Raw genomic sequence first — 15,677 nt, 5'->3', positions numbered from 1 at the left:
TGGGCTGGCGTGGTTACACGTGGTCTGTGGTTGTGAGGCTGGTTGCACTTACTGCAAGATTCTATAAAATGACATTGGAGGCAACTTATGGTTGAGAAATTAACATTAAATTCTCTGTCATCAGCTCTGTTGGACGTTCCTACAGTCAGCATGGCAATTGCAAGCTCCCTCAAAACTTGAGACGTCTGTGACATTGTGTTGTGTAACAAAACTGCACATTTTAGAATGGCCTTTTATTGTCCCCAGCACAAGCTGCACCTGTGTAATGAGTATGCTGTTTAATCAGCTTCTTGATATGACACACCTGTCAGGTGGATGGATTATCTTAGCAAAGGAGAAATGCTCACTAACAAGGATGTAAACACATTTGTGCACAAAATTGGGAGAGAAATAAGCTTTTTGTGCATATGGAAAGTTTCAGGGATCTTTTATTTCAGCTCATGAAACATGGGACCAACACTTTACATGTTTTGTTTATATTTTTTGTTCAGTACAGCTGGGGCGGCAGGTAGCCTAGAGGTTTGAGTGTTGGACTAGTAACTGGAAGGTTGCTAGATCAAATCCCTGAGCTGACAAGGTAAAAATCTGTTGTTCTGCCCCTGAACAAGGCAATTAACCCACTGTTCCTAGGCTGTCATTGAAAATAAGAATTTGTTCTCAACTGACTTGCCTGGTAAAATATAAATCACTGTTGACAGTGACTCATAGCTGCCATCTACAGGAGGCAGCATGCCATTACACCATTTCATAAACAACCCTACAGCTCCACCTTGTGGTGGCACTGTCAACATGCACTAAATGACAAAAGGCAAATTGATTAGACTACAGTTTAAAGACAACCAATAAACAACACATGAATCCAAAAAGGTAAAAACACAATAAAATCATTATAATAAAGTCCTGATTTTAACTATAATTAAAGAAACTGTCAGTGAGTTAGGCTCGTGATCTTTGGTTGGTTGGTCCTCGTCTCTCGTTTTTTTAAGGGTTGAGTCCATTGCCTTCGACTCCTCTCCAATAACACAATAAACAAAAGGTGTTTTTAAAACATTAATTTTATTAGCCAGTACAGGTTAACCTTGTTGTAAGGCTCTGTCTAACAAACCAAGGGGGAAATTCCTTCCAGACAAATCAGAATGGTACCAGTGAAAGGTAATACATTGCTACCAGCCCCTCCCTGTTGGTCACATCTTCAGTAGAAACCCTCCAATCAATATAAACGTTACATTTAATTAAAATGTATAATTGACCGATAGTGTTAAAGTAATATAATCTTACCGCTGCAGAGTACCTCAGACAAACTGACACGTTTACAGGTCTCACTACTTCAATACTGCTAATAGAACTGACTGGACTTTAGTACTGAAGACAACAGCAAAAATAACTCCCAAATCCTTAGTCTCACCCTACCTTCAACCCAGAGAGGAGTACAGTAATGACAGTCTCACCCTACCTTCAACCCAGAGAGGAGGTACAGTAATGACAGTCTCACCCTACCTTCAACCCAGAGGAGTACAGTAATGACATCATCTAAGATACATTTATTAGTAGGTAGATGTAGCCTGGCATAGCATGCAGGTAAATAATCTTCATCCTTAGAGGAGGATGATGAAGATAATGCCTAAATTGAAGCGTGAAGCAGGAAAGGGTCTCTGGAACTGCTAGGGGGTACAGAAAAGTGTGTGTGTGTGTGTGTGTGAGATATGTGATCCAATGCATGTACAATGTGTGTGTGTGTGTGTGTGTGTCTGTTGTATATCTGTTAGTGTGTCCTCTCTCTCTTGTTCTACTATATATACTGATTATACGAAACATTAGGTGGAACCTGAGGTGCACCCCCCCCCCCCCCATTTGGCCCTCAGAACAGCCTCAATTCATCGGGACATGGATTCTACAAGGTGTAGCAAGGTGTACCACAGGGATGTTGGCCCATGTTGCCTCCAATGCTTCCCACAGTTGTGTCCAGTTGGCTGGATGTCCTTTGAGTGGTGGACCATTCTTGATACACACACGGGAAACTGTTGAGTGTGAAAAGAGTTGAAGTTGCATTTGATGACACAGTCAAACCGGTGCGCCTGGCACCTCCTACCATTCCCCGTTCAAAAGGCACTTCAAATCTGTTGTCTTGCCCATTCCCCCTCTGAATGGCACATATACACAATCCATGTCTCGAGGCTTGAAAATCCTTCTTTAAACCCATCTCCTCCTCTTCATCTACACTGACTGAAGTCAATAAGGGATCATAGCTTTCACATGGATTCACCTGGTCAGTCTGTCATGGAAAGAGCTTAATGTTTAGTATACTTAGTATATTTTGAGTTTCTGCTTATGTGTGTGTGTGTGTGTGTGTGTGTGTAAAAGATATGTATTCGGTGTGTGTGTGTGTGTGTGTGTAAGCTCTTCACGCTATGATCGGCCCCAGGCTGAGCTCTACGTGGTGTGTCAGCCAGATGGCCTCGGTGGGGGCATCGCCCTCCTCGCTCGGCCTTATGGGAGCCGCCAAGTTGCGGAAGTCGTGGCGGATCTTAAAGGACACCGTGACATCACCGTCCTCCTCGCGTTGAGGGACCACCTTGATGAAGAAACCAATCTTATTGGACTTCCTGAAGGCCACCACGCTGGAGGAGAGACAGGAGCAGAGAGGGAAGGTTAGGAGACCAGGGGCAGAGGTAAAATGTCACCCTATTCCCTATAAAGTACACTTGTTTTAAACGAATGTCCTTGCTCCTCAGTTCATACAGCACGAGGATCTCCTTCCAGAGAGACATCGGGGACTGTAACATACTCTGTTTCACGGAATCATGGCTCTCTCTGGATATACTGTCCTTGTCCATACAGCCAGCTGGGTTCTCAGTTCATTGTGCATACAGGAATAAAGAACTCTCCGTGAAGAAGAAAGGTGGGGGTGTATGTTTCATGATTAACTACTCATTGTGTGATTGTGATAACGTACAGAAAGTCAAGTCCTTTTGTTCACCTGACCTAGAATACATCACAATCAAATGCAGACCATATAACCTCCCGAGAGAATTCTCTTCTGTTATAGTCACAGCCGTGTATATTCCCCCTTAAGCTGATACCGCGACGGCCCTCAAAGAACTACACTAGACTTTATGCAAACTGGAAACCACATATCCTGAGGCCGTGATTATTGTAGCTGGGGATTTTAACAAAGCAAATTTGAGGAAAATGCTACCGAAGTTCTATCAATACATTGACTGTAGTACTCGCTTAGGAAAAACACTAGATCACTGATACTCGCCTTTTGAAGATGCCTACAAGGCCCTCCCCCGCCCTCCCTTTGGCAAATCAGATCACGACTCCATTTTGCTCCTCCCTTCCTATAGGCAGAAACTCAACAAGGAAGTACCCGTTCTAAGGTCTATTCAACGCTGGTCTGACCAATATGAATCCACGCTTCAAGATTGTTTTGATCAGCGGACTGGGATATGTTCCGGGTTGCCTCTGAGAATAACATTGACGTTTACACGGACAAAGTTCATCAGGAAGTGTATAGGGGATGTTGTTCCCACTGTGACTATTAGAACCGACCCAAACCAGAAACCGTGGAGAGATGGCAGCATTCGCGCAAAACTGAAAGCGAGAACTACCGCATTAAACCATGGCAAGGTGACGGGGAATATGGTTGAATACAAACAGTGTAGTTATTCCCTCCGTAAGGCAATCAAACAGGCAAAACGTCAGTATAGAGACAAAGTGGAGTCGCAATTCAACGGCTCAGACACGAGACATATGTGGCAGGGTCTCCAGACAATCACAGACTACAAAAGGGAAAACCAGCCATGTTGCGGACACCGACGTATTCGTATTTATTATGGATCCCCATTAGCTGCTGCTAAGGCAGTAGCTACTCTACCTGGGGTCCAGCAAAATGAAGGCAGTTTGTGGAATAGAGTTCCATGTAGTCATGGCTCTATGTAGTACTGTGCGCCTTCCATAGTCTGTTCTGGACTTGGGGACTGTGAAGAGACCTCGCGGCATGTCTATTTGAGCCAATAAAGGGGACTTTACTAATCTTAGGTAGCGGAAAGACTTTAGCTTCCCTCCAAACCTGGGGGCACACACACTTTCTAGTAGGCTTAAATTGAAAATATGGCAAATAGGAGTGGAAATATCGTCCGCTATTTTCCTCAGTAATTTTCCATCCAAGTTGTCAGACCCTGATGACAACAATTCTTCCACACTCACTTTACAGAATTCATAATTAGAATGCTTGTCTTTTATAATTTGGTCAGATATACTTGGATGTGTAGTATCAGAGTGTTGCTGGCATGTCATGCCTAAATTTGCTAATCTTGCCAATGAAAAAATCCTTGAAGTAGTTGGCAATATCAGTTGGTTGTGATGAATGAGCCATCGGATTCAATGAATGATGGAGCTGAGTTTGCCTTTTTTCCACAAAACGTCATTTAAGGTGCCTCAAAGCTTTTTACTATCATTCATCTTTGTTTATTTTTATTTAGTCACATGATTTCTCAATTTGCAGGACGTTTGCCAATCGGTTGTACAGCCAGACTTATTTGCCATTCTTTTTTCCTCATCCCTCTCAACCATACAATTTTTAAATTCCTCATTGATCCACAGCATTTAATCGTTTTTAGTAATTTTCTTAAATGGGTCCATGCTTATTAGTAACTGAAATAAGCAATTTCATAAATGTGTCAAGTGCAGCGTCTGGTTGCTCCTCATTACACACCACGGACCAACAAATATTATTTACGTCAACAACATAGGAACGACTACAAAACTTCTTGTATGACCTCTTATACACTATATTAGGCCCAGCCTTTGCAACTTTGGTTTTCCTAGATGTGGCTACTATATTGTGATCACTGCATCCTATGGATCTGGATACTGCATTCAAGCTAATTGCTGCAGCATTAGTAAAGATGTGATCAATACATGCCATTAAAAAGCCAGACTACAGTTTACAAATGCACATGGGGACAAAGATTGTACTTTTTGGAGAAATGTCCTCTGGTCTGATGAAACAAAAATAGAACTGTTTGGCCATAATGACCATCGTTATGTTTGGAGGATAAAGGGGGAGACTTGCAAGCCGAAGAACACCATCCCAACCGTGAAGCATGGGGGTGGCAGCATCATGTTGTGGGGGTGCTTTGCTGCTGGAGGGACTGGTGCACTTCACAAAATAGATGTCATCATGAGGCAGGAAAGTTATGTGGATATATTGGAGCAACATCTCAAGACATCAGTCAGGAAGTTAAAGCTTGGACGCAAATGGGTCTTCCAAATGGACAATGACCCAAAGAATACTTCCAAAGTTGTGGCAAAATGGCTTAAGGACAACAAAGTCAAGGTATTGAAGTGGCCATCACAAAGCCCTGACCTCAATTCCATAGAAAATGTGTGGGCAGAACTGAAAAAGCTTGTGCGAGCAAGGAGGCCTACAACCTGACAGTTACACCAGCTCTGTCAGGAGGAATGGGCCAAAATTCACCCAACTTATTGTGGGAAGCTTGTGGAAGGCTACCCGAAACGCTTGACCCAAGTTTAAATTGTTTAAGGCAGTGCTACCAAATACTAATTGAGTGTATGTAAACATTTGACCCACTGGGAATGTGATGAAAGAAATTAAAAGCTGAAATAAATAATTCTCTCTACTATTATTCTGACATTTCACAATCTTAAAATAAAGTGGTGATCCTAACTGACCTAAGACAGGGAATTTTTACTAGGATTAAAATGTCAGAAATTGTTAAAAACTGAGTTTAAATGTATGTGGCTAAGGTGTATGTAAACTTCCGACTTCAACTATATATACTACATTATAAACTGGGTGGTTCGAGCCCTGAATGCTGATTGGCTGACAGCCGTGGTATATCAGACTGTATACCACGGGTACGACAAAAGTTATTTATACTGCTTTAATTACGTTGGTAACCAGTTTATACTAGCAATAAGGCACCTCTGGGATTTATGGTATATGGCCAACATACCACGGCTAAGGGCTGTGTCCAGGCACTCTGCATTGCGTCGTGCGTAAGAACAGCCCTTAGCCGTGGTATATTGGCCATATACCACACCTCCTCGGGCCTTATTGCTTAATTCTACTGTATAAAATATGATTTGATATGACCATAATTCACTTAAGGACTTACTCTGGGTCGTCCTGGAAGTCCTGAGGCTCAGCCAACTCGTCGTATTCTGCTGCAGCATCCTTCCCTGCCAGGACCAACTCCTTGGTAGGAACCATCACCTATAAACAACAATATTAACATCAACAACAGAGGTAAGGGGTGAGAGGTCAGCAGTAGATTTGTAAAAGGAGGGTATTTTACTGGAAACAGTCTAAATTTACCAGTAAACTACCAGAATTGTGGTATCTTTCAAGGCTTTTTGGGGCGGCAGGTTGCCTAGTGGTTAGAGCGTTGGACTAGTAACCAGAAATGTTGCTAGATCAAATCCCTGAGCTGACAAGGTACAAATATCTCGTTCTGCCCCTGAACAACGCAGTTAACCCACTGTTCCCAGGCCCTCATTGTAACTAAGAATTTGTTCTTAACTGACTTGCCTAGTTAAATAAAGTAAAAAATGTATTAATTTTTATTTAATTTATGTAATCTATCACAAGACATCTAGTGGCCCTTTTGGGTACTTCAGCTTATCATAGGAGTCTAATAATCGCTGGCCCTCTGTATGGCCTTATCACAAAATAATAAATAAATAAATAAAATAAAAATATTTAAAAAATATATATAATTAAGAATGAGAAAGCTGTAAAATATCCTAAATGTAAACCATCAACTTAGTGATTACCATTGGTGTTTACTATGAGGGTTTCAGCCATTTCTATTTGAGATTCTTCAAAGTAGCCACCCTTTGCCTTGATGACAGCTTTGGACACTCTTGGCATTGAATGAGTAGCTTGTGTCCAAACTTTTGACTGGGACTGCATGCATGCATATTTTATGTTTTAATATATATATATATATATATATATATATTTTTTTTTTTTATTATTATTTTACTGTGACTATGTATTTGCTGTCAATGTTTTGGGGCCAAACTAGTAAATAGATAGAAGAGTTACCGAGTGAAAATACAGCCATTGTTGATTAGATTATTTTTTCAATTCATTTGTCTATTTTCTCTTGAACCACATGGTCCATCTATTAGAAACTCATGGATACAGAGATAAAAAAAATATATATATAAATACATGTTTTCAAGTATAAAATTACCAAAGTTGCGATAGAAAATCTATGGCAATCTGTTACTTACCAAACTTACTAAAGATCCCGGTAACTTTGGTAAATTACCGGTAGCTTTGCAACACTACTCAGCAGTACCTTAGCAGTGGTGTTGATGTCCTCCGGGTCTCCCTCCTCACAGCCCACCAGGGTGACGTGGGTAATATTCTCCACTGGGTTGGTCAGGGTGAGCAGCACCTGGCACTCCTACAGACAACATGATACCACTCATTCTGTAAATCATTCTGCTCCTCTACAGACAACATGATACCACTCATACTGTAAGTCATTCTGCTCCTCTACAGACAACATGATACCACTCATACTGTAAGTCATTCTGCTCCTCTACAGACAACATGATACCACTCATACTGTAAGTCATTCTGCTCTCCTACAGACAACATGATACCACTCATACTGTAAGTCTCTCCTACAGACAACATGATACCACTCATACTGTAAGTCTCCCCTACAGACAACATGATACCACTCATACTGTAAGTCATTCTGCTCCTCTACAGACAACATGATACCACTCATACTGTAAGTCTCTCCTACAGACAACATGATACCACTCATACTGTAAGTCTCTCCTACAGACAACATGATACCACTCATACTGTAAGTCATTCTGCTCCTCTACAGACAACATGATACCACTCATACTGTAAGTCATTCTGCTCCTCTACAGACAACATGATACCACTCATACTGTAAGTCATTCTGCTCTCCTACAGACAACATGATACCACTCATACTGTAAGTCTCTCCTACAGACAACATGATACCACTCATACTGTAAGTCATTCTGCTCCCTACAGACAACATGATACCACTCATACTGTAAGTCTCTCCTACAGACAACATGATACCACTCATACTGTAAGTCTCCCCTACAGACAACATGATACCACTCATACTGTAAGTCTCCCCTACAGACAACATGATACCACTCATACTGTAAGTCATTCTGCTCCCCTACAGACAACATGATACCACTCATACTGTAAGTCTCTCCTACAGACAACATGATACCACTCATACTGTAAGTCATTCTGCTCCTCTACAGACAACATGATACCACTCATACTGTAAGTCTCTCCTACAGACAACATGATACCACTCATACTGTAAGTCATTCTGCTCCCCTACAGACAACATGATACCACTCATACTGTAAGTCATTCTGCTCCCCTACAGACAACATGATACCACTCATACTGTAAGTCATTCTGCTCTCCTACAGACAACATGATACCACTCATACTGTAAGTCATTCTGCTCTCCTACAGACAACATGATACCACTCATACTGTAAGTCATTCTGCTCTCCTACAGACAACATGATACCACTCATACTGTAAGTCTCTCCTACAGACAACATGATACCACTCATACTGTAAGTCTCTCCTACAGACAACATGATACCACTCATACTGTAAGTCTCTCCTACAGACAACATGATACCACTCATACTGTAAGTCATTCTGCTCTCCTACAGACAACATGATACCACTCATACTGTAAGTCTCCCCTACAGACAACATGATACCACTCATACTGTAAGTCTCTCCTACAGACAACATGATACCACTCATACTGTAAGTCTCCCCTACAGACAACATGATACCACTCATACTGTAAGTCATTCTGCTCCTCTACAGACAACATGATACCACTCATACTGTAAGTCTCTCCTACAGACAACATGATACCACTCATACTGTAAGTCATTCTGCTCCCCTACAGACAACATGATACCACTCATACTGTAAGTCTCTCCTACAGACAACATGATACCACTCATACTGTAAGTCATTCTGCTCCCCTACAGACAACATGATACCACTCATACTGTAAGTCTCTCCTACAGACAACATGATACCACTCATACTGTAAGTCTCTCCTACAGACAACATGATACCACTCATACTGTAAGTCTCTCCTACAGACAACATGATACCACTCATACTGTAAGTCATTCTGCTCCCCTACAGACAACATGATACCACTCATACTGTAAGTCATTCTGCTCCTCTACAGACAACATGATACCACTCATACTGTATGTCTCTCCTACAGACAACATGATACCACTCATACTGGAAGTCTCTCCTACAGACAACATGATACCACTCATACTGTAAGTCATTCTGCTCCTCTACAGACAACATGATACCACTCATACTGTAAGTCTCTCCTACAGACAACATGATACCACTCATACTGTAAGTCTCTCCTACAGACAACATGATACCACTCATACTGTAAGTCATTCTGCTCTCCTACAGACAACATGATACCACTCATACTGTAAGTCTCTCCTACAGACAACATGATACCACTCATACTGTAAGTCATTCTGCTCTCCTACAGACAACATGATACCACTCATACTGTAAGTCATTCTGCTCCTCTACAGACAACATGATACCACTCATACTGTAAGTCATTCTGCTCCCCTACAGACAACATGATACCACTCATACTGTAAGTCTCTCCTACAGACAACATGATACCACTCATACTGTAAGTCTCTCCTACAGACAACATGATACCACTCATACTGTAAGTCTCTCCTACAGACAACATGATACCACTCATACTGTAAGTCATTCTGCTCCTCTACAGACAACATGATACCACTCATACTGTAAGTCTCCCCTACAGACAACATGATACCACTCATACTGTAAGTCTCTCCTACAGACAACATGATACCACTCATACTGTAAGTCTCTCCTACAGACAACATGATACCACTCATACTGTAAGTCATTCTGCTCTCCTACAGACAACATGATACCACTCATACTGTAAGTCTCTCCTACAGACAACATGATACCACTCATACTGTAAGTCATTCTGCTCTCCTACAGACAACATGATACCACTCATACTGTAAGTCTCTCCTACAGACAACATGATACCACTCATACTGTAAGTCATTCTGCTCCTCTACAGACAACATGATACCACTCATACTGTAAGTCTCTCCTACAGACAACATGATACCACTCATACTGTAAGTCATTCTGCTCTCCTACAGACAACATGATACCACTCATACTGTAAGTCTCCCCTACAGACAACATGATACCACTCATACTGTAAGTCTCTCCTACAGACAACATGATACCACTCATACTGTAAGTCTCCCCTACAGACAACATGATACCACTCATACTGTAAGTCATTCTGCTCCTCTACAGACAACATGATACCACTCATACTGTAAGTCTCTCCTACAGACAACATGATACCACTCATACTGTAAGTCATTCTGCTCCCCTACAGACAACATGATACCACTCATACTGTAAGTCTCTCCTACAGACAACATGATACCACTCATACTGTAAGTCTCTCCTACAGACAACATGATACCACTCATACTGTAAGTCTCTCCTACAGACAACATGATACCACTCATACTGTAAGTCATTCTGCTCCCCTACAGACAACATGATACCACTCATACTGTAAGTCATTCTGCTCCTCTACAGACAACATGATACCACTCATACTGTAAGTCTCTCCTACAGACAACATGATACCACTCATACTGTAAGTCATTCTGCTTCCCTACAGACAACATGATACCACTCATACTGTAAGTCTCTCCTACAGACAACATGATACCACTCATACTGTAAGTCATTCTGCTCCCTACAGACAACATGATACCACTCATACTGTAAGTCATTCTGCTCCCTACAGACAACATGATACCACTCATACTGTAAGTCATTCTGCTCCCTACAGACAACATGATACCACTCATACTGTAAGTCATTCTGCTCCCTACAGACAACATGATACCACTCATACTGTAAGTCATTCTGCTTCCCTACAGACAACATGATACCACTCATACTGTAAGTCATTCTGCTCTCCTACAGACAACATGATACCACTCATACTGTAAGTCATTCTGCTCCTCTACAGACAACATGATACCACTCATACTGTAAGTCTCTCCTACAGACAACATGATACCACTCATACTGTAAGTCATTCTGCTCCTCTACAGACAACATGATACCACTCATACTGTAAGTCTCTCCTACAGACAACATGATACCACTCATACTGTAAGTCTCTCCTACAGACAACATGATACCACTCATACTGTAAGTCATTCTGCTCCTCTACAGACAACATGATACCACTCATACTGTAAGTCATTCTGCTCCCTACAGACAACATGATACCACTCATACTGTAAGTCTCTCCTACAGACAACATGATACCACTCATACTGTAAGTCTCTCCTACAGACAACATGATACCACTCATACTGTAAGTCTCTCCTACAGACAACATGATACCACTCATACTGTAAGTCATTCTGCTCCTCTACAGACAACATGATACCACTCATACTGTAAGTCTCTCCTACAGACAACATGATACCACTCATACTGTAAGTCTCTCCTACAGACAACATGATACCACTCATACTGTAAGTCTCTCCTACAGACAACATGATACCACTCATACTGTAAATCATTCTGCTCCCCTACAGACAACATGATACCACTCATACTGTAAGTCATTCTGCTCCTCTACAGACAACATGATACCACTCATACTGTAAGTCATTCTGCTCCTCTACAGACAACATGATACCACTCATACTGTAAGTCTCCCCTACAGACAACATGATACCACTCATACTGTAAGTCTCCCCTACAGACAACATGATACCACTCATACTGTAAGTCATTCTGCTCTCCTACAGACAACATGATACCACTCATACTGTAAGTCTCCCCTACAGACAACATGATACCACTCATACTGTAAGTCATTCTGCTCCTCTACAGACAACATGATACCACTCATACTGTAAGTCTCCCCTACAGACAACATGATACCACTCATACTGTAAGTCTCTCCTACAGACAACATGATACCACTCATACTGTAAGTCATTCTGCTCTCCTACAGACAACATGATACCACTCATACTGTAAGTCTCTCCTACAGACAACATGATACCACTCATACTGTAAGTCATTCTGCTCTCCTACAGACAACATGATACCACTCATACTGTAAGTCTCCCCTACAGACAACATGATACCACTCATACTGTAAGTCATTCTGCTCCCTACAGACAACATGATACCACTCATACTGTAAGTCTCCCCTACAGACAACATGATACCACTCATACTGTAAGTCATTCTGCTCCCCTACAGACAACATGATACCACTCATACTGTAAGTCATTCTGCTCCCCTACAGACAACATGATACCACTCATACTGTAAGTCTCCCCTACAGACAACATGATACCACTCATACTGTAAGTCTCTCCTACAGACAACATGATACCTCTCATACTGTAAGTCATTCTGCTTCCCTACAGACAACATGATACCACTCATACTGTAAGTCATTCTGCTCCCCTACAGACAACATGATACCACTCATACTGTAAGTCTCTCCTACAGACAACATGATACCACTCATACTGTAAGTCATTCCGCTCTCCTACAGACATGTGGACACAGAATGTCTTCGAACATGTTTTGGGGCCTGATTCTGATACTTGAATAATTGACTTGCCTTCTGGAAGCGCAGGTTTGGAATGGACATTATTCTGACTTCAGGGATGTAACTCCTTTAGGAGTGAAAATAACAGGACTTTACTGAGGAATAATACAACAAAACCAACATTAAAGAGTAGAATACAAGGTGAATGTGTTTCGGTACAGAGGAGATGCTAAGCAATACTTACACAGCCACCAGCTGGATTTTGAACTTTATTGAAGTTGGGTTGAATTCTGGCTTGCTCAGATTGTGCTCACATTTCTAGGAAGAAAAGCAACAATTCTACCATGACTAATCAAGATAAAATGACAGAAAAACAACTGTAAAATAGTAGAAAAATGCCCTTTCTTGGGAAGGTTAGTGTAGTGTAATGTACTGTGTCATAAACAGACCCTGCATCGCAGAGAGCGCTTGATGAGCAGGTGTTTGTGTTTGGGGTGGAGCTGAGAGGCTCCGGCAGGCTGGAAGTCAGGCTGGAGCAGCCGCTGACGCAAGGTGGTCACTGTAATACATAACACACACCAGGGAGTTAACACAACGTGGTCCAACTAGACAACCAAACGTGGTCCAACTAGACAACCAAACGTGGTCCAACTAGACAACCAAACGTGGTCCAACTAGACAACCAAACGTGGTCCAACTAGACAACCAAACGTGGTCCAACTAGACAACCAAACACGGTCCAACTAGACAACCAAACGTGGTCCAACTAGACAACCAAACGCGGTCCAACTAGACAACCAAACGCGGTCCAACTAGACAACCAAACGCGGTCCAACTAGACAACCAAACGCTGTCAACTAGACAACCAAACACGGTCCAACTAGACAACCAAACACAGTCAACTAGACAACCAAACACGGTCCACTAGACAACCAAACACGGTCCAACTAGACAACCAAACACGGTCAACTAGACAACCAAACACGGTCCAACTAGACAACCAAACACGGTCCAACTAGACAACCAAACACGGTCCAACTAGACAACCAAACACAGTCAACTAGACAACCAAACACAGTCAACTAGACAACCAAACACGGTCCAACTAGACAACCAAACACGGTCCAACTAGACAACCAAACACGGTCCAACTAGACAACCAAACACGGTCCAACTAGACAACCAAACACGGTCCAACTAGACAACCAAACACGGTCCAACTAGACAACCAAACCCTGTCAACTAGACAACCAAACACGGTCCAACTAGACAACCAAACACGGTCCAACTAGACAACCAAACACGGACCAACTAGACAACCAAACACGGTCCAACTAGACAACCAAACACGGACCAACTAGACAACCAAACACGGTCCAACTAGACAACCAAACACGGTCCAACTAGACAACCAAACACGGTCCAACTAGACAACCAAACACGGTCAACTAGACAACCAAACACGGTCCAACTAGACAACCAAACACGGTCCAACTAGACAACCAAACACGGTCCAACTAGACAACCAAACACGGTCCAACTAGACAACCAAACACGGTCCAACTAGACAACCAAACACGGTCCAACTAGACAACCAAACACGGTCCAACTAGACAACCAAACACGGTCCAACTAGACAACCAAACACGGTCCAACTAGACAACCAAACACGGTCCAACTAGACAACCAAACACGGTCCAACTAGACAACCAAACACGGTCCAACTAGACAACCAAACACGGTCCAACTAGACAACCAAACACGGTCCAACTAGACAACCAAACACGGTCCAACTAGACAACCAAACACGGTCCAACTAGACAACCAAACACGGTCAACTAGACAACCAAACGCGGTCAACTACACAACAAAACACGGTCCAACTAGACAACCAAACGCTGTCAACTAGACAACCAAACGCTGTCAACTAGACAACCAAACGCTGTCAACTAGACAACCAAACGCTGTCAACTAGACAACCAAACGCTGTCAACTAGACAACCAAACGCGATCCAACTAGACAACCAAACACGGTCCAACTAGACAACCAAACACGGTCCAACTAGACAACCAAACGCTGTCAACTAGACAACCAAACGCTGTCAACTAGACAACAAAACGCGGTCAACTAGACAACAAAACACGGTCCAACTAGACAACCAAACACAGTCAACTAGACAACCAAACACAGTCAACTAGACAACCAAACACAGTCAACTAGACAACCAAACACAGTCAACTAGACAACCAAACACAGTCAACTAGACAACCAAACGCGGTCCAACTAGACAACCAAACGCGGTCAACTAGACAACCAAACACAGTCAACTAGACAACCAAACACAGTCAACTAGACAACCAAACACGGTCCAACTAGACAACCAAACACGGTCAACTAGACAACCAAACGCTGTCAACTAGACAACCAAACGCTGTCAACTAGACAACCAAACGCGGTCAACTAGACAACCAAACGCTGTCAACTAGACAACAAAACACGGTCAACTAGACAACCAAACACAGTCAACTAGACAACCAAACACAGTCAACTAGACAACCAAACACAGTCAACTAGACAACCAAACACAGTCAACTAGACAACCAAACACAGTCAACTAGACAACCAAACACAGTCAACTAGACAACCAAACACAGTCAACTAGACAACCAAACACAGTCAACTAGACAACCAAACGCGGTCCAACTAGACAACCAAACGCGGTCCAACTAGACAACCAAACGCGGTCAACTAGACAACCAAACACAGTCAACTAGACAACCAAACACGGTCCAACTAGACAACCAAACACGGTCCAACTAGACAACAAAACACGGTCCAACTAGACAACAAAACACGGTCCAACTAGACAACCAAACGCGGTCCAACTAGACAACCAAACGCGGTCCAACTAGACAACCAAACGCGGTCCAACTAGA

The 15,677-nt window shown here is 42.4% G+C and overlaps 1 protein-coding gene across 1 annotated transcript; it reads right to left on the bottom strand.

The window, feature by feature from the left end:
- Positions 1-1,932: 1,932 nt before the first annotated feature.
- On the bottom strand, positions 1,933-13,345 carry LOC120038068 (dynactin subunit 4-like; the record flags this gene model as incomplete). The annotated part of the gene is made up of 6 exons (XM_038984012.1): positions 1,933-2,618; positions 6,144-6,241; positions 7,335-7,442; positions 12,813-12,867; positions 12,985-13,058; positions 13,190-13,345. Coding segments are annotated over 6 exons (708 nt in total), but the record flags the coding sequence as incomplete, so codon positions are not given.
- Positions 13,346-15,677: the final 2,332 nt, after the last annotated feature.

This window comes from Salvelinus namaycush, unplaced genomic scaffold, assembly GCF_016432855.1.
Source record: "Salvelinus namaycush isolate Seneca unplaced genomic scaffold, SaNama_1.0 Scaffold2077, whole genome shotgun sequence".
Classification (NCBI taxonomy): domain Eukaryota; kingdom Metazoa; phylum Chordata; class Actinopteri; order Salmoniformes; family Salmonidae; genus Salvelinus; species Salvelinus namaycush.
This window is presented reverse-complemented; position numbering and strand designations above follow the sequence as displayed.